The sequence below is a fragment of the Gossypium hirsutum genome, chromosome D09 (genome assembly GCF_007990345.1).
Source record: "Gossypium hirsutum isolate 1008001.06 chromosome D09, Gossypium_hirsutum_v2.1, whole genome shotgun sequence".
Taxonomy (NCBI): Eukaryota; Viridiplantae; Streptophyta; class Magnoliopsida; order Malvales; family Malvaceae; genus Gossypium; species Gossypium hirsutum.
The window spans coordinates 39,086,623-39,107,119 of record NC_053445.1 but is presented as its reverse complement, the minus strand read 5'-3'; the positions used below and the strand labels follow the sequence as shown (position 1 = coordinate 39,107,119).

The following is a 20,497-nucleotide window of genomic DNA, read 5'->3' as shown; positions in this document are numbered from 1 at the left end:
GAAAGGGATTTTATTCATTTACACAACTATTACAAATGTGAAGAATATTTTTTTGTTGGGGAATCTATTCCCTAACACACACCATTACAAATTTGAAAAGGAATTTATTCCCTGAAACATACTACTTTAGCATATTTAGTAGAATTTTTTTGATTCTTGTTTCCAAACTTCTTTTTTTAGATAAATTCTTATTGGTTTTAGTGATTATGACAACTGTAGTGTCATTTGCAAGATTCACCATTTTGATTGATGATGTTGATGGCTTTTCATCTTTTGAATCAAAGTCCATTGAGTTGAGCATTTTAGCCATAAGTTTCTAGTATTCTTTTTGGTCATGGATTGGGCTAACAACGCACTGGTAGTACATTTTTCTTGGAGGTAGTATTTTGGTCTAGGGCACCAAACTTGCACAATCTTGGATTTTTGTTAAAATTTCATCCAAGTATTGGGATTTATACTTCTTGTCATTGAATTTGTCCTACCACTTTGTTTTGAAAATTTGAATTAACATTGGTATCCCCATTTATTGGTCATGTTTATAACCATAACTCTAAGATACAATCCATGTGATGCGTAACTTAGAGAAGAAATGAATTATTTTATAGATATATTTTTTTTATTTGGTTCAAGTTGGAATTTGCCAAAAAATTTTGGCCATAATCTTTGGATTTTTCTAGTAAATGTCAAATGAAGAAGATCCATCCATACCAATTGGTGAGAAAGCCCAAGATTGAAATTTGAATCCCGAACAATCAATTCGAGTAAATCGAATGGAATACAAGTTGTCTTCGAAAAGAAGAAAGCCACGACAACAAGGACTTTAAAACCTTTAAGAAATATAAAAATTTAATCAAATAAATTAAAATAAATCAATAATTTCTAGAGTGGCAAGATAGGTGGATAAGTAGCCTAGCCTCCTTTGATGAACTTGAACCAACAAAAAACTATAATGACTTTTAATCAACCCTTCCAACTGACAAGAATCATGCAAATTGAAGTTATGATGAACCTTTTCAATAATTCTTGAAGAATTGAAGTAAAAGTCTATCAAGAAAATAACAAGAAACCAATCTTGTAAAAATTGCCCCCTTGGAGAAAACTTATTAACCAAAATAATCAAAGATACAATATATATATGATGACTATAGAAAACATAATTTCATATATATATAGACCTAAACTACGTGCAAAACAAGGGAAAAAAAAACCCTTCCTTTGCCTCCAATTAATTGACCTAGTAATAATTTTACTTTTTATGCTAAATTAATTTAAAATACTAAAAAAATAGTAATAAATAATCCCTAAAATATAAGACTTAATAAATACATTATTGGGATTATACATAATCAAAATTAAGCCTTAAAATTGAGCCCAATATGATTTAAAAGCTTACGCAAATTCGAAAGCTCGTCATTTTCAAAGTAACCACATCCAAAAAAATTATGTTTGCGTGGTATTCACTAAAACAATCATATCTTGAGCTCCCGAAGTCAAAATAAGGTGATTCAAAGTGCGTTTTGAAGCTTAAAGGCAAATATTTCATTGGTTGGAAGACATATCAACATAGAAATGCCTAGATCCCATCTAAAACTCCATTGTAAGTTGATTGATCTTCTAGAGTTGAATATTAAAAGCTTTGGTGACTTTAGTTTAATAAATTTCAACCCATCTATGCTTGCATCACCAGTTCTATCATTTCTAAAACCAATTGGGGAATTTGTAATGTATTTCACATTTGAATTATATGAGTCATGAGTGCCCCATATGTTGGTTGTTGATGAGAAAGGTATTGTACTAGATTACTTTGTAGTTCCAATATGTAAAAAATGAGTGATGGTTTGTTTCGGTGGTGAATTTGGTAAGGAATTATTTTGAAGGTATTTGCATCTTTGTCGTAGTCTCTTGGAAAAATGATTTTGATAATTTGGGCTATTGAATGAGTAACAAAATTGCGATCTTTTGGATATGTGTAATATTTAAACAATACTAATCTGATTTGGATTAGTATGGTTTCATTGTATTTTGGGCTTTCTATAAAATTTATATTCTATTATGAATTTTCAAAACTTCTAGAAAATTCATCTTTTGGGTAATCTTCTTGAAGAGATGTTTCTTCTAAAATTTTGTGAAAGATTTAGGTTTATGTAAAACAATCTCTCGATTTTTTAAAATGTTGGTCACCTTTGCAACAATATGCTTGAGAGTGGTTTTTTATTCAGTCTAGTAATGGCAAGTGCCACTTTTGGTGATTGAAAAAGAGGTTAAATCCATTTTTTGATTTGAGAACTAATTTTTTTATTAGGATTTTGTGTAATTTTTAGTGATGAACTTTTTTGATGTTTCTGGAGAGGATGAGTCCTAATATTCTTCTTCTTTGAAGGCATATTTTGTAATAGGATTTGATTGGTTTTGATGCTATTTTTGGTTTAGAGGATGTCATATCTTCTATTTTTTTTCCTTTTTATTTTTCTTTGAGTTTTAGGGGGTGCATTTGTTGGATAAATTCTCTGGTGAGAAAATCAGGTAAAGAATTAGCTAATCCTTTAATATATTCAATTTCAAAATGAGATATACTTAAAATTGCTTGTTATATAGCAAAAATATGTTTGATTTATCAAATCATTTTGTAAAACTTCTTTGTGAGTAAAATATCTGTTTAATTTAGCATATTATGAACATTTTTTTAACTTCTTTTACAGATTTACAATCATTTCATCAAAGAAAATTTTGATTTAACAAATCATTTTGAAATTTTGTAATGCATAAAACGATCGATAAAATTTCCTTTTTAATTGTATTGTAATTCTACTTAGTTGGAGTCTAGTGCCTAAAAGTAAATTAGACTATCTTTTCTTTTCCTCCCTTGACTCGTTCAAAGATTCCACCATACCTTATTTTAGAAACATTTGTTTCTACCATCTTAAGGACGACTGGATCTCCTAAACTTAAACAAGGGAGCTCTGTGATTTGTTTTTTATTTGAGTAACTATATTGGTGTGAATATTTGTCCAAGGTTTTGGATTCTTTTTGAGCCGTTCATATAAGGCTTTACATAGTTTGCAAATTCTATTAATCTTTCTATTGGGGTAATGGTACCTTAAGTAACATAATGGCCTAAAAACCTTACCCTAATTTGGAATAAACTAATTGTAACACTCCAAACCCAACCTAGACATTATGGCCAAATCTAGAAGGTTACAAAAATACGTTGAAATCTTTACTTTCTAGAATGTGACTCGTTATGAAAATGAAAATCAAGGTATTATAAAACTCGCCACAATTCCTTGATAGGAAAATTTGTCATTCTTAAAATGTTTATGTGAATTTATCAATTGCCAACTTAAAAACCCAATTTTATGCAATTACAGCGCTTAAGTCACTTGCTTCAAAAAACTTGTAATTCTAAATAAAAATTTGCTGTAGAAATTTCAAAGTTGATAATTTGAAAACCGTGACCTCGATAAATGAAAACATATAATTTGCTAATTGAGCACATTCTGAAACATTTGTTATTAATCTTCGTAAAACTCATTTCAAATTTGAAACGGAAAATCCTCAACTTGTTGAATTTTTGAAAACCAAACATTTATTTTTAACTAACTAAAAATAATGCAGAAGTCTTTAATTGAATAACAAAAATCAAAACCAAAACTAAATTTGAAAATTAAACCAAAACCAAAAGTCCAGAAAATTTGAATATTAACATATCAAACCATTTTATGTGAGAGACCAATCCGAGTTCCCAAACACTGCCCAATTCTAATTCTATTGATTACCTGAAAATTCAGAAAAATTGGGTGAGCTAACAAGCTTAATGTATAACTAAACTCAAATAGAGTCACAAATAGCATAATAAGTAGATCAAAATGTCGCAGAGAATTCATCAAACTCGAATGGCAAAACTATGCATGCATGGTTATGCCAATGCAATTTTTCAAGAAATGAAATGCAGATTTTCCAGAAAACTTCCTACGCCTGTCCGCTACACATCAAATTAAAGTTCCCCAAAACTCTTCCATGTTTGCTACACCATCTCTATTGTTACACACAAAACCCTTTTTTACTATTCGATCACTTGCTGATTCCTATCCAACGTAAAACTCTTCTTAAGTAGGATACCAGAGTACAATAGAGCAAGAGAAAAGAGAAGAAGAACCCTCAAAACAAGAGTCCAACCAATATTTATAGCTCACAACTCTCTCTCTCTCTCTCTCTCTCTCTCTCTCTCTCTCAGAACTAACACGTGGTTAACATGCAAAGCTAACTCATACTCTATTTATTATGGCCAACATAATCATTCTTAGCATATCACACAATAAAATATTCATCACAATCTAGCTAATTTCTAACTAGATCTTAGTAAAAACTCAAGTAAAAATGAACAGTAAACACACGTGCTCAACAAAAACTATCAAGTCCACAATCTTACAATTCTCTACTGGCGTATATAAATAGAGGGATCTATCTCACAAAACTTAACAAGAAAAAACATTGATTGACGGGTTCCTCCCAACAACCACGCCAGGACATAAAGGCCACAAACCTATACTTCGCCAAAGGTGAACCTTTCAACCAAAATCATCGCAAACTTACCAGATTAATCAAACAGTTCACCAATCATGACGCCACAAACAATACAAATACAACACTAGCAAATAGAACACAACTCGACCTTTCCTTAGTTTGATCTTAGCAAACTATCTGCCCACACAAACCTTAAATTAAGACTACGTCGGGCGGAGTGTTACAAGTTAAGTTAATTATTATTGTAGCTAGGATTTATTTACATGTTAAGCCCTTCAAACTTCCTTTTATTTGCACTTTAATCCATTAGTTTAATATTAGTCAACTTTTTTATATTTCTTCTGTATAACTAATCAAATTTATTTTTTCTTACTAATTTTCATTTGGGGCTAAATCATGTCTAGAAAGATAAAAAAGGGTTTGACTTATTTTGCAAATAATTAAATTTCACTTGTGCTAATTTTAGGTATGAGCTTAGGGTTAGGCATGAGAGGAAGAAGATAGTAATAGGCATGAAAAGAACTTTTGTTTAAATTTTTAGTTAACATCATCAATTTGTAGATCAATCACTAAATAATCTCCTACTACTATCTCTTGTAAAGAAAAGGAAAAATATTTATTTTTATTTTTTTCTTAATTTTGTAACTTTTGTTTTATCTCAACTCATTTATACATGCTGCAATGAATGATTAAATTGGTAAAAGCACCTCTCCAAATTTTCTTAATTTCGATATTAAGTAAATTGATTCTTTACAAATAAAAATAAAGTAATTTAATTCCTATCATTTTTAAAAGTTGACAACTAAGGACAATTAATTATTTCCATAAGTTGTACATAATTTTGATTAGTATAATAACAAATTAAGTCCTTAATATTTACATATTCTATCAATTTGGCCTTAATTCTAAAAAATTATCTAAAAAAAGTATAAATTTTAAAAAAATCTATAAAATTCAAAAGAATACATGTAAAAAACTTTAACTTCTAATATTTATAAATAGACAGAATATATAAATTTGAGAGTTAAATTTATTACTATAACAATCAAAATTATGTAAAATTGATAAAAAAAATATTGTGATTAATTGCCTTTATATACTCACCCTCGAAATTGATAAATGCTAAATTGCTTATTTTTTAGAAATATATACTGACCCTCCAAATTGATAAATACTAAATTGCTTATTTTTTAGAAATATATACTCACCCTCCAAATTGATAAATACTAAATTACTTATTTTTTAGAAACACAGAATTTATTTAATATCAAAATTAATTAAAAAGAAGTGGGAAAATCTGTTTACCGATTAAATTTAACCTCTCGGTTACAAAGCCTTTAGGGAATTTTGAAATTTTTCTTTTTAACCATTCAAAGGGTACAATCGGCGATGGGAATCAAATCCCCGTTTCCGATTTGATCAGAGTTCGGTAGCCCGATTAGAAAGAAATTTTTTTTTTAAGAAAAGGGTAAAAGGAAATATTTTTATTTATAAATATGCATTTGTATTTGATAAATTATTTAATCTTTTATAGAACAAATTTATTTGTACAAAATGAAAAAGGAAAGTGAAAAGAAAAAAGGAAAATTAAGTTTTTAAATAATTAAAATAATTACTTTATTTTTATAAACTAATTAATTAAAAAGTATTTATTTTAAAAAAATTAATTTTAATTATAAAATGAATTATAATTATTTATTTATCATCAAGAACAAAGGAAAGAAAAAAGAGAAAAAGGAGTAGAAAAGGCACAATATATATTTTTAGTGTAATTACACCTAATATCCCCAAACTATTATCCTCATTTTAAATTGGTCCTTAAACTTTAAAGTATTCTAATTACATCATCAAACTATTGATGTTCTATAAATAAGGTCATTCCGTTACTAAAATCATTAATTTAGACATTAAATGAAACGCTAAATTTTATGTGATATAATTTAAATATATCCATAAAAAATGAATATTGTAAAAATGGATGTTGTAAAAATATTGATTTTGAGGTTTTTGATACTTTTATATAAATGATCATCCACTATCTCTTTTCTAGGTTTTACTTTGACTTTAGTTTTTTATTTTAAAAGATACGCAACAACATTTTACTTTTATTTAAAAGTTTCATTTCAAATTATGTCATATAAAATTTTACGTGTTGTTTAATGGTTAACTTAACGGTTTCAATAATAAAAGGACCCGAATTATATAACATCGAAAGTTTGAGGACCAATTTAGAATAAAGGTCATAGTTTGAGGATATCTAGTACATTAACTCATTTTATAAAAAAATTAATCTAATTATAATATTATAAACATTTCTTTTATCTAATGGAGAGAAAAGAAAATTATAATATAGGAAGAAATAAAAAAATAAAATTAATATAAATAAATATGTTATACATTTATAAATTTTTAAAAAGCTACAAAAATAGTTTATATTATGACATAAATGATTATTTATGTTTCTCTTTATTTATATAAAGAATATTTTTGAGATGAGGCTGATTTGTTTCAGAGAAATTTTTAAAGTGTCGTTTGTCTAGAGCTGACAAATAGTGGCATATCTAGGAAGCCGGCAACACCCCGGCCCCCTTAAAATGAAAATTTTTTTTGGCCCCTTAAAAATGATGAGATTTTGATTTAATCCTTTAAAAATTATAAATATTTAGGCTATTAAAAATTACAATTTAATTTCGGCTCTCCTAAAAAATTTTTCTAGTTTCGCCCCTGCTGACAAACCTCTCAGCGGGTTAATGTTGTCTCCAAGACGAGTTGATGTTGTCTCCCAACTATGTGAAGAGCTAAGTGTCTAAAGAGGCCTCTTGAAGCGTAAATTCATAAAGTGAGAGCGCTTCATCAAAAAAGATTGTAAATGAGATCAAGTTTGAAGCACAAATTCATAAAACGAGAGCGCTACATCGCTACATCGCTACATCAAAAAAGATTATAAATGAGATCAAGTAATACCATGCCTCTCCTCTAGTGACCTATATCCTATAAATTGAGATTCCAAATTCTATCACAGGCAAATCACGACTATATTTTTAGTAGATGAGAAAAAGCCTAAGCTAAACTAATATTTTATATTTTATAAATAAGTTAGATTCGCACCCAAAAAAGATTCCCAGATTACACCTATTCTATTCCCAGTGAAATATAGGTAATAAAAGATCTACACAAACTCAGGTCTATTGGTGTAATTAACTAGCCAAGTTTTAAAGGAATCATAATTTCATGATACCACTATCCATACTTGAATGACAGTTTTAATTTTTATTTGGTTCCAAACAGAGAAAGCTAATATAGCATAAGGGGCTAAGCATGAAATTAACCCATTAATTTCCCAATTCATTCTTTTAAAAAGCTGAAGAGGCTGCAGGGAGCGGAGCAACACCGGTGGAGTTTGTAAAGCCAAAGACTATCCTTCCTTTCGCTAATTAACAGTCCACTATTCGACGATGGCGCTGTTCTCCGGCGGCTATCTCTTTGTTCTTTCTAATTATCGGCAAACGACTAGCTTCAAAAACCCCCATTCCCATCTTTATTCAAAACACCTTCGCAGCTTAAACTTGGATTTTGCTTTCCACCAGAAAGCCAGAATTAGTAATACTATTGAGAGTGGCAACACCAAAAACTGCGCCGCGCCGGTAGCCGACATGAATGGCTTCCAACTGCGCTGCCACCTTCAATCTGATTTGCCTCATGATACCGTCTCTAAATATCAAGTTTTGCATACAAGTAAAGCTGCCTATCACATCCTCTCTCTCTCAATCTGCTTAAAAAAATAGTCAGTTTCGTTTATTTAAATAATTTAAATTGTATTTTATTTTTTATTAAAAAATTGAATAGATTAATTTTTATAAGTTAGATTAAAATGTAATTTAGACATATGCACACGATCAAGTACTTAACCGATGTGTAAACAAGTAATAATTTGTTTTTCATTACAGCGCCCTCGTTGTCTTCAACGCCATTTTCAGATTCAGGAGGTTGTAATGAGCCTAGCCTTCGTGTTGCACATCAGGTGTTTATTTATTATTATATAATTATCACTAAACACATATATTTATCTTGAAATGACCCATTGATGTATTAATGGTTGTTAATTTTTGCAAGGGAATTCGTGGGGCATATAGTGAATCAGCTGCAGAGAAAGCATATCCCAATTGTGAAACTATTGCTTGCCAGCATTTCCATTCAACTTTTCAAGTGACTTACCCTTTACACTCCTCTTAAAACAATCCATAACCAGTCATTTATTTTAGAGTTTGTTGCTATATATTCAAATAATTTAATTTGTTTTAATTATTAGATCCTTACATTTCTATTTTTCCTTTTTTGTTATAAAATTATTATGAATTTGTAAATTTTATTTTTACAAATCATTACCACAATTATCATCGTAACATCATTTTATTTTTACAAAAAAAATTAAAGATGGTATATATGTATTTTTGAGAAAGTCATATTTAGTTAAAAATTACTTGGTATTTATATAAGATATATTTCTCCTAGTTGATTCATGCCATATACTCTTCTTCTTTTTTTATTATAGGCAGTTGCAAGGCGGGTTGCAGACAGGGCAGTAATACCGATAGAGAATTCATTAGGAGGAAGCATCCATGGAAACTACGACCTTTTGCTTCGCCACAGTCTGCATATAATTGGTGAAATTCGGTTTGCTGTTTCCCATTGCTTGCTTGCCAACAATGGCGTTGACCTTCATGATTTGAAAACCGTTCTTAGCCATCCTCAAGTATGATCCATTAAAACCTACTTCAACCTACTTAATTCAGGGCTTAATAATATATATGTAATTTAATCTCAACTATATACAGTACTTTTATTAATACGTTAATTTGATACCTAAATGATATTTTTGATTGGGATAACAGTATGCTATTTCTTATGCTTGTATCGGTTCTATTTACCTTATTGAATTTACATATTAACCCTGAATTTGAATGATACGACATTTGAGGCACTTGCTCAATGTGAGAAGAGCTTGACGAAGTTGGGATTGGAGGGAGAAGCAGTGGCTAGTACTGCAGTTGCAGCAAAGGTAAAGGGTCTTAATGATGAGCCACATTACAGTTGATGGGTCTTAATGATAAACATGTGTATATATAGAAAGTGGCTGCCGAAAAGCTAAGAGACACAGGAGCCTTGGCTAGTTCATCTGCTGCGCTTCTTTATGGACTCAACATTCTTGCCTCAAATGTTCAGGTCAGTTTCCACTTTCACCACAAAACCTTCCTATATCTCACACACACAAAATGGTCTGAGTCTGGCTTTGTTTAATTAGATGTTTATTGCAGGACGATGGCAACAACGTAACTCGATTTCTGTTGCTAGCCAGGGAACCCCTTACTCCTGCCACAGATACGCCCTTCAAGGTCAGCATGTATTTGCTGTTCATTATATTGTTGGATACCGTATTGTATTATGGACCCTTAAAAGGGATTTTCGAACAAAACCGATCTATATCCAACCCCAGTATGTTAATTTTTTAAAACTTTTCAATATGTTAATTCTTCTTTAAAAGAGTTTTCAATGGAGCCTCGAGACGGGACGGATGGAGGGCCGCTGCACATAGGGAATCGAGGGGAGGACTGGGAGGGGAAAGATCAGCGTTCACGGCGTTTCACACAAAAAAACGCTGCTAAAATCAAAACGATGTCATCCAATTATTTGGGTCTTATAAAACGACGGTGTTTTATCCAGAAAACGCCATTAGATATACACAATTTGCAGTGATTTCGGGTAAACGCCGCTATATATTGGAACCTAATTTATTTTTTAGAAACAATATAAATATATAAAATTTATTTTAAATTATAATTTATTATTTTAATATAAAATATTTTTTATTGAAATGCTAATTTAAATTTAAATATATTTTACCATTTATTCCTTTTTTATAAAAGAAAAATTTTAAATGAATATTATTATTCATATTAATTTCTTCTAAATTTATATTATTTTCTCTAATTATATAATTTTAAGTAATTAGAAACTTTTTTATAATAATTCATTAACATAGCCTATTGACGCATTTTAGGAAGAAATGCGGCCATATCAATGTAAAAAAAACAACAAAATAATTTTTTAAAATATTATTTATTTATACAGAACAAATAGTGGCGTTTCTTTTTGCAACTTACAACGTTGCTAATTGTTTTGTATAAATACATAGGATTTTTTTTAAAAAAAAAAAATTATTCTCTGTTTGACACATTTACTAGAAACGCCATAATTGTTTCACAGATTTCGCCAAACCCATTGTTCAGGAAATCATATTTCCCGCTTTAATTAATTGCCTTTTTCCAGCGTTTTTAGCTAGAATCGCCACTAGTGTGTTCACGCTAGCCGCGCTTTACTGAAAAACACTGCTACGTCCCTACTTTGCTGTAGTGTATCCAACCCAAATATGTTACTTTTTAAAACTTTTTTTTTTTTTGAAAATAACTTTTTACAACTTCTCAATGTAGTTTTATAGGATGAAACTTATAATCATATCGCAATATATTGATACTAGTTTACCATATTATTGATTTACTCAATTTAACATTTTTGAAAAAGTTCAAAATAAAAAATATATAAAATAGCAAAAAAACTAAAATAAGAGGTGTGACACTGACATGTGTCCAATAAGTATAATAAAAAATAAAAATATTTAATATATAAACAAATGAGACACTTGTCACATTTTTAATCATGCTTATGAAGTTTAGAAACTCCACCAGTTGTATATCAAGTAATTATACTAAAATAGCATGAATATATTTGATACACTATCATTTTAGTTTAAAAACTCTATAATTAAGATTGAGGGGATAAGAAATGAATGTGAGAATAGTAAAATAAATAATAAAAAAAGAATATATGACATTTTTTAATTTTACTCATCAAGTATCATTTTGTAGACTTTTATATATTACCTTTTTCAAAAGATGACGGGCATTAATTGTGTTAAATGCATTATTCAGAATTTCTAATGCAATTATTTTGGCATTAATTGAAATACATTATTCAGAATTGTGTTAAATGTTGAAATACGTTATTCAATGTTTATTAATATATATTTCAAAATACATTATTTTTACATCAAAACAATTATATATTCAAAAGTCATAATACCATGTGAAAAATAATGTCAAGTGTCACTTGAAAGAATCATTCAAAACATTAAAAAAAGGTAAAATGAGATTTCAAAAGTGGATGGTTCATGACAGGAGATTAGGCTTAAGAGTGTTTGAAGATTCCCTCTTAGGGGAGTTAGTTTAATTTTTTATTGTGTACTTTGTTATTCACCAAAAAAAAAAAAGGGCTTTATATTTATTAATAAGTTGCCATTACCTGATGAAAAATTACAGACAAGTATCGTTTTCACATTAAAGGACGGTTCTTCTGCGCTTCCTGATGCACTTTCTGTTTTTATCTCGAATCAAATCAAACTTATAAAGGTACATATATATATACACACACATTAACATTATTATATATTTAGTCATATTGCAATTGACAGCACGTCTTCAATGTTTGCTTGAAACCAGATTGAAAGTCGTCCATTGAAGAACCAACCTTTGCACGCATCAAAGAATAACAGTAAAAGCAATGGGTACGTATATTGTATGACATCCACATATACAGTTTCAGTGAGATGAATTGGTATGTTATTTTTGGTTGGTAGATACTTCAATTACCTTTTCTACGCGGACGTTGAAGCATCAATGGCTGATCAAACGACACAAACTGCTCTCAAACATCTCAAGGTTTGCTTCCCTCTACATCAAGATCATCTATTTCAATACCTTTCAGCATTATAGAGGCTAATAATTTCATTTACAGGAGCTTTCGACATTTTTACGGGTTCTAGGTAGCTATCCAATGGTATGAGCCAGAATCTTATTCATCATAAAGGAGGTCCATCACCCAAGCCACGTGGTGATAAATATATGATATACATTCTATGACAATTATCGACCGTTTTATACACCTCATACAAAAATAAATACGAAATAAAATTCAAACAGGTTATTGGCTTTTATATAGGTTGTCAAACATCATCAATATAATTGCAGCAACTATACAATTCAATAAAATTAAAATATAAAAAACAATAAACATAATGACAAAATTTACCACTTTGTTTTCTCTTTATCTTCTCCTATCGGTATTACTAATATTGATTTCTCGTCTTAAACCACATACAAAAATATAGATTTTTAAACACAAAAGCTATCTTCATGTTAAATTTTGGTAATTTATTTTAATATTTCTATAATCAGGGGAAGTTTCTGCAGTGTTTGAACTTTGAACCTTAAATGGCAAGGGAACAACATAACTTCTGAACTTTCAACAACCATCCAACACTATCATCATGACAGCTGAATATAAGGAAAACCTTCAAAGGGAAAACTTTTCAGAGAAGATCAACTTATTTCGAATAATTCGATTCAATACCAGCAATGTATTAGGCTTTGAGGGATGCACCTGCTTTCACAAGGTCTTCTAGTGCCTTCAATATCTGTGGTTCAGTCAAACCTTCCAAGCGAATGCCCCTCTCAACACCCATATCTACATTTAAATCAAATTGGATCCAATAGATTGATACCACAAATGTATTTATGTTCAGACAGTTCAGGCAAAGAACAAAGCATGGGGAAGACAATGAGCTCAGTGTCGCCCATTATACTACCTAAGGTAGCTAGCAAGGATCTTGCATGGACACAAATGTAATTTGTGATAAAAAAAAGTGCGAAGGAAGATAGACTTCCCACACAGATCCCATGATCATTCATATAATAAAACATGGTAAACAACGAAACAAAAGTCTATCCTTAGGGAAATGAATAACGGTGAACCTAAATGCTTCCCTTGACAAGTATTATCAGTGTAGAGAACAAAATTTCAGATACCTCACAGCCAATAAAGAAATGGCTTTACCAAATACAAGACCAAACAATACAAGCGTGGACTAAACAAATACAAAAGCAAGTAGTAACAAATCATTGTCCAAAAAGAATATGTTAAAAAAACACTCTCCACTGGCTTGTGGCTCGGGTACATGAAGAAATCAAAACCCCCTCATTTTGGAACACAAAAGAGTTAATGGTGAGAAATAATATATAGTAATTAAGTAATTTAATTTCAAGTCCCCTGTCCAAGACCAGAAAACAGGCAAGTATGCAATGTCATGCAAAATCAAAGAATGATCAAAAACAAAGAGAAGAAAGAGATTCGAGTTCACAAATACCACAATTCACAGTGAAGAATCTAGAATGAAGCATCTTTTATATCATGCGGTTTAACCAAACATATAATAAAGCAATAACATATTATACAATCAACCATAGAACGCTTCACTTCCTCCCTTATTCACTCTTAAATCTTATCAATTGTATGTATTCTTTCACAAAACTTATTCTACATGTTATTCTTAACCCATTTCCACCTAGAATCACGCAGCCAAATTAACCCAAAACTAACATGACCCAGCAGCTGACAGGAAATTACTACAACCTCAGGTCTAGTTTTCAGCCACTATTTTGTGATCATATCTACAGTCTATAAGAAACATACCCGAAATCTTACTTTCTACCATAACTAAAAACCTAAAATCCCTAAGTTTCCAAACCCACCTAAAGGCACTATGACAGATTATCTTAAATTTGTCATACATCACCCAATGAACATTAAACTTTGGAATAGAGACCAAAATTCATCATAAACGGAAATCTATTCCCACCAAACAGTTTATCATGTTATAATAATAACAGACGAGAACAAAATTTCTTGTATTCGAAGGGTCAGTACATTATTCACTCCGTCGAAATTTTCAAGCATTCCGTAGTTCATATGCGTATCCAAGATTCCCCAGAATCTCACTATATTGAACTAAGTAGTTGTTTTAAGCAGTGATCTTCAATTCCTAGATCAAAACTCGAAAATGAAAAAAGCAAACTTCATAAATGATGGATAATGGATATAAGAAAAATACCATATCTAGCCCAAATTTGGGGCTCAATCCCACGGCATTCAGGAATGAGGATCGGAAATTTGGGGTTTAAAGTCTTGAGATCCTTGGAATTTTGCTCCACGAATGATCTATCAGGAAGGGGGGGGGAAGAGAAATTAAATAAAAGAAAACCAGAAAGAAAAGGATATAGATTGATGAAAACAAAACCTAGCGGAGGCACTGGAAGGGGAAGTTTGGCAAAACAGAATTCGTAGCTCTTTGAGATTTCGAGATAATTGGCTTCTCCACGCCATTCATTTGTTTTCCTTTAGTATCTCACAAAACCAAGGTTTCACGATTGGAAAGCTGGTGCTACAGATGAAACAAAACAAATCCAATCATGATTCATAAACGCATAATCACAAATTTGACTCTTTTGTCATTTTTATTTTTTATTTTTTTTAAGATAAATCCATCAACCTTTAAAAAAATTGAATAATTATTTTTAAAAAAATATTAATTAAAATTTTAAAATTTTAAATATGATTACTCGCATCACATTTCATATTAATTTTTAAAATTGTATAAATTTTATGAATTTTTTATATTTTAAATGTTTTTATAATTATTAAGTTATATATCAATGTGATATAAAAGATAAATAATATATCGTGAATATACAACATATACAAATTACTATCCAAATTACCATAACAATCTCACTAAAAATTAATATTTTAATTAATATTTCAAGTCTCGTTTGAAATTCAAGTGTTCATCAAGGTGGGTGGAGAGTCACCCAAGTGGACTCACTCCACCTTTGTTAACTTAGTGACTCACTACAAGAAGAAAAATCGAGAAAGCGACAGCTAAGGATTCTACCAAAGCTATGTCGGTTCTATAACAACAGTAATGGCGGCGACGAGGATGGTGGTCAACAAGCAATAACATCAACTGCGATAAGTACTCTGACAAGGCTTCCGTTTGGATAGATGCGCATGGCGACGTGCTTTCTCTGGCGGAGGGGTGTGGTAGATTTGGTCCTTGGGAATTTGGATGATGTAAGTCCCAGGTTGTTGAGTAGGTTCTCGACGGATGAAGTTGTTGGTTTTAGCACAAGTGTTTGTCGGAGGTGGGTGGAGAGTCGCCTAGGTGGACTCGTTCAGCCATCGTGCTATTGACTCAATAACTCACTCAATAATCCTTAGCTAAATATTATAATTCTCATTCCAACCATCATGAAAAGAAGTTGAGGCACGCATCAAGTTTAAATTGGCCTAATTCTTCAGCTCTCATATGAAGCTTCAACTTTTGTTTGTACAACTGCAATTGGTTTTCATATTTAGCTACATTAATGTAGGGTTTTGAACCCATTATCCAAACATGAAAAGATGAGCACTTGAGCTCTTAAAAATGAATTATAATCAAGGCTTATATGTTAGAAAAGCGCTTAAGGAAAAAAATGAAATAATCAATTAAGCCATGGTTAGGATCTAGTGTTTTAAGTGTAGTTTATTTGTTATTTATATTTGTAATTTTTCAAACATATTACTTTAAACAAAATTCCTTTATTCACTTTAATATTATTTATATTTGTCTTCAACGGTTTTTTACACGTAATGTAAAATGTAATCAAATATTGGCTCACTCATTATCTAATGTAACTACTGCTAGGTTGCATCACATGGTTAGATCAAAATATAAGAATACAACTTGTATTAGTAGGCAATCTAAACGGTTAATAGTTTGATGAATCAAAATTGAACAAATCTATTATACCGTTTGTAACACTATTTACTCGACCCGAATCACCGAGTTTGGATATCGGATGTTACAACATACAAACACTTAGCATAATTTTAACGAACTGTGAATAATCTTTTTCTTTTTTCCTTTTTGCAACATACTTCTTGTTATTTTACTTAATTACAAAAGGTATAAGGAAAAAGAACAAAAAAATACAACAGACTCTTAAAAATACTATAAGACATTACAACATAAAAGTTTGATAACACAAACTCTTTTTAGCGTGGAGAGCTATATGTCATTCTATTAAGATGTCTTTTGTATGCATAATATCATCTCACCATTTCTCTGGTGCATCCCTAGCTTATTGGTCTCTCTTGGCGAACTCTTCTTATAGCAAAACTTGAAACATTAACAAAATGCTTGTAAGTTCATGTGAACTTAATGAGTTTTAATACATTTTACCTTGAAGCCTTTGGTGAGTACTTTCATATTATTGGATATATACCCATACGTCAACTTCCATACTTAACGTCACTCTTACTTCACACCTTGACTGATTCTAGATCTTTCTAGTCGATGTAAATCTTAATCCTTCTCATAACACAAGATACTACTCAGCAGAATATCTATAAAAAACCCACTTCCTACGAATTTCCTCTTCAAATAACACTTAACACTTTTTCCTAGAATTGTTGTTCACAGATACTAATTCTTAGTAGATATTTACTAACTAATCTTACATTTGGCGAATTCCCCTACTAAGTTTGATCATCGTCAAACCAACAATCAGATTATACCCTAATTTAAACCCAAAATAAACACATTTTGAGATGAAACATTCTTGACCATTCAAAAAGAATCCTAACGTCTATGTTACATAACACAAGAACGCCCAATTTGATACTCAGCTCAGATTCTAAATAACCCCAGAACGAGACATGGAACTATTCATATATGATGAATGCCAAGTAACTCATATTCAACCCTACATAGTGTAGACAGCCTCAAACCATCTAACACCTATACCTTTCGTAATAATGAATACGCCTATATCTTGTATTGACAATTAACTTTGGCGAATTTCCTCTTTAGAAATACATATACATAGTTTATTTTAGGGATTGTCCCTTAGACTCATTCAATTCCATCGCAAGATTAACCATACCAAGTTAACCTTTTTTCGATCAAGGTCTAACTAGTGGAAATTTGGTCACTTTCTTAACGATTTGGATGGTGAAACTTAAGTCCGTGATGCGAGGGGCAACATACTGGAAACTTGTGGCCATCCAATCGTGGAACCCCGAGATAAAAAAGAGAATAGTTCAAGATTAAAGTTTCAATTTTGAATAGATCATGTTGAATTCTCATAGATTTGCGCGGTGGAAAATAGTGAGAGGAAGAAAAAAAGTGATTATTAGTGCCCAATTAGAGTTTCGGCACCAGAGATGGCAGCTCTTAGCGGTGTTCGCCGCGATGTTGGAGTCTTCTCGCGAAAATAAAGAAGAAACGAAATGGGAGAGAAAGAAGGAAGACTTTGGTGGTGTGAACAAAGCCGAAAATAGAACGGCACCTTGAAAGAAGGTAGCTAGAGTTTTTGTTTTTGTAGAAAAGAAAAAATAAGAAAAAGGAAACAAAATTAAAATAAAAGGAAACAAAAGGAAAATGAAAATGGAAAAAAGTATAACTAGAAAGAAAGAAGAAAATGTGAAGAAAGAAAATAAAAAGAAAATAAAAAAAAAGAAAGGAAAGGGAAAAGGGGAGTAAAAAGAAAATGAAAGAAAGCATAAGTGGAAAGCAAGAAAAAGTAATAATCTAATAAACTAACAAATTGAATTTTTTCCATTTTATAAATTTTTGTGCATTTTTTAATAATTTTTAAAAAAAATTATATTTTAAGAAATTTGTTTGAAAAATGTCACATCAACGATGATGTGTCATGTCATGTCAGCAGAATCGTCATATTATGTGTCATGCCACATCAACCAAAAATGTTGATCGGTTGATTGACAATTTTTGTCAATTTTGGCTTGCAATGTTGTGAGTAAGGTTGAAAAAAATTAAGGGCTAAAGGAAAAATATCCTAAAATGTTGAGGGTGAATTTTACAATCATGCCTTTTTTAACTTCCCAATTACCATCATTGTCACTCGCAATTCGTGCGGCCTTAGGTGATTTCTTGAGTTCAAATTCGCCTAAATCAGCAAAACTCTCACAAAGTGAAAATTTTTAATAGAAAATTTCCAAGGTATAAAAAATAAAGTGAAAGCAAACTCGAAACGAAAAGAGCAAAAAAGGAACAGAAAAGTCAAAGAGAAATATTGCTTACCAAGTGTTTGAGTAAATGCTCTCAGCATATTTTGAAATGATTACAAATGAAGAGGGAAGACTATTTATAGTTGAGTTCCCCCAAATCCAACGATACATATCAAATAATATTAATGGTTGAGATTAGTTCCCATCTACAATAAGAGAGTTCTAAGGGACTCAAATTCTATACATGTTTATCGTTTAGGATTTACAATAATTACTTTGGTAAAATACAATGTTTATAATTTAGCCAAAATCCAATTAGATAGCCTTAAGTCTCTTCCAAGCAATGAGTCGGTCATGTCGGGCCGAAAGACCTCTAATGAAGAAGAGGGAGCATTAGAGTGTGCCTTAATCGTGAGCTTCTTTGTGCGGCTCGTGACATCATCACATGCTTTTAACTTTTTAAACCTCTTATTTAGTTAGTGTCATGAGTTAACAAAAAATAAACTCAATTGGAAAATGACTAAAATACTGTTTTTATGTACAAATCAATAAAAAATTAAATATGATAATATTTGAACTCATGACATCAACATTAATAAATTTAGGACTTCAACCAAAACTTCATTTTAATCTTTTTTTATATATAAATTTTAATATTTTTACACAAAAAAAATCTTTTCCCCCACATCATTTGTATATAGATAATGTTGTTGATTAAGTTGATATCACAAATCAACTCAAAATTTAAGAGAATTTTTTTTATAGTAAGTTAACACTCTATCAATTATTCACTTGTTAAATAAATATTTATAGCTATATTTTTAACATTAATTTTGTCTTTCACCAACATGATAACATTTTGATAGCATTTTAAATAAAGCTTCCTAACATGATCAAATTTTTAAGTGCTACTGAAAAATGACAATATAAGCAGAAAAGAAATTGGAGTGTATTTAATATTTTCAATATGATCTTTGTAGGTTGTTTTACTAACATATTATGAAAATAATTATTATTTACCAAAATTGTATGAATCTCAAATTATTTATCAAAATAATATATTTTGAACAATCCCTTGAATTATATTTTTTTATATTCAAATCGCCACTAATCTAAGGTGATAGAGATTCACTGTCTTGTCAAACTAATGTTTGACCTGTCACATCACGATTCCAAATCGCCACCAAATTGAGATCTCAAATGGTGGTGATTTGAGGTTTCATATTCTCAAATCACCATCAATAGTAGTTACTTGTCTCAAGATTATCAAATCGCCACCAATAATGATGATTTGTTGTTAAATTTACTAAAATAATGTTCATTTCATATCATTTTAGTAAATAAGTTTAAACACATATTATTGAAATAAATAATTTATTTTTTATAACATTTAGGTAAAAAAGGCCATCTTTGTACCTATTTAAATTTCTTGTTACCTACAATTTTAATTAGTTTAGAACAATTTAATTTTTCACTTATTGCATATATATATATGTTATTATTGGGTTAAAATATGTTGATAGTACCTGTACTTGTATAAAATTTGAGATTTGGTAATTGTACTTTAAAAAGTTAAAATTTAAATTTTTTTCATTTTTTCAATTTAAAATTTATAGTTCAATCATTATTATCGTTAGTAGTTTCTGTCAAAATTTATTAATTTAACATATTTATTTTTTGTCAATCAATTACCATGTCATATGAGGATAACCTAATCAAAATTTCAAGTTAACAATTTTTGAAGTAAATACGTACAATTTTAATGGTTGGATTGAGATTTTTAAATAAAAAAATGTATGACTTAATTTTTAACTTTTTAAGTATAAGGACTAAATCTCAAAATTTTCCAAAGTATAGAGACTAACAACATATTTTAACTTTATTATTAATTCAAAACATATGTTTTAAAATTATATATATATATTTAAACAATCTCGTTATAGGTTCTGATCATACTGCTCTTTTTGACACAATGTTAGAACTACCCATAGCCCCTCCCCAACCCATAAATAGG

At 30.1% G+C, this 20,497-nt stretch overlaps 2 protein-coding genes across 7 annotated transcripts; one reads left to right on the top strand and one right to left on the bottom strand.

The window, feature by feature from the left end:
- Positions 1 to 7,755: 7,755 nt before the first annotated feature.
- LOC107891500 (arogenate dehydratase/prephenate dehydratase 2, chloroplastic) lies at positions 7,756 to 12,571 on the top strand. 4 transcript variants are annotated; one of them, XM_016816327.2, is made up of 11 exons: positions 7,765 to 8,259; positions 8,472 to 8,545; positions 8,638 to 8,730; positions 9,077 to 9,277; positions 9,503 to 9,583; positions 9,652 to 9,747; positions 9,840 to 9,917; positions 11,898 to 11,987; positions 12,078 to 12,142; positions 12,215 to 12,296; positions 12,373 to 12,571. In XM_016816327.2, exons 1-11 carry the CDS (start codon positions 7,980 to 7,982, stop codon positions 12,418 to 12,420), a joined length of 1,188 nt encoding a protein of 395 aa, XP_016671816.2. In that variant the 5' UTR covers positions 7,765 to 7,979; the 3' UTR covers positions 12,421 to 12,571. The 4 variants fall into 4 exon arrangements, with proteins under 4 accessions (XP_016671817.2, XP_016671818.2, XP_016671820.2 ...); XM_016816328.2 differs by lacking the exons at positions 11,898 to 11,987; positions 12,078 to 12,142; positions 12,215 to 12,296; positions 12,373 to 12,571 and adding an exon at positions 10,067 to 10,351 and having other exon boundaries at positions 7,756 to 8,259; positions 9,827 to 9,917; XM_016816329.2 differs by lacking the exons at positions 12,078 to 12,142; positions 12,215 to 12,296; positions 12,373 to 12,571 and having other exon boundaries at positions 7,761 to 8,259; positions 9,827 to 9,917.
- On the bottom strand, positions 11,981 to 14,959 carry LOC107891501 (NADH dehydrogenase [ubiquinone] 1 alpha subcomplex subunit 2). Of its 3 annotated transcripts, none has more exons than XM_016816334.2 (4): positions 14,711 to 14,924; positions 14,525 to 14,631; positions 13,018 to 13,101; positions 11,981 to 12,308 (listed from the first exon to the last, which is right to left on the bottom strand). In XM_016816334.2, the coding sequence occupies exons 1-4, from the start codon at positions 14,794 to 14,796 to the stop codon at positions 12,292 to 12,294; spliced, it is 294 nt and encodes a 97-aa protein (XP_016671823.1). In that variant the 5' UTR covers positions 14,797 to 14,924; the 3' UTR covers positions 11,981 to 12,291. The 3 variants fall into 3 exon arrangements, with proteins under 3 accessions (XP_016671823.1, XP_016671822.1, XP_016671821.1); XM_016816332.2 differs by lacking the exon at positions 11,981 to 12,308 and adding an exon at positions 12,768 to 12,928; XM_016816333.2 differs by lacking the exon at positions 11,981 to 12,308 and having other exon boundaries at positions 12,674 to 13,101; positions 14,711 to 14,959.
- Positions 14,960 to 20,497: the final 5,538 nt, after the last annotated feature.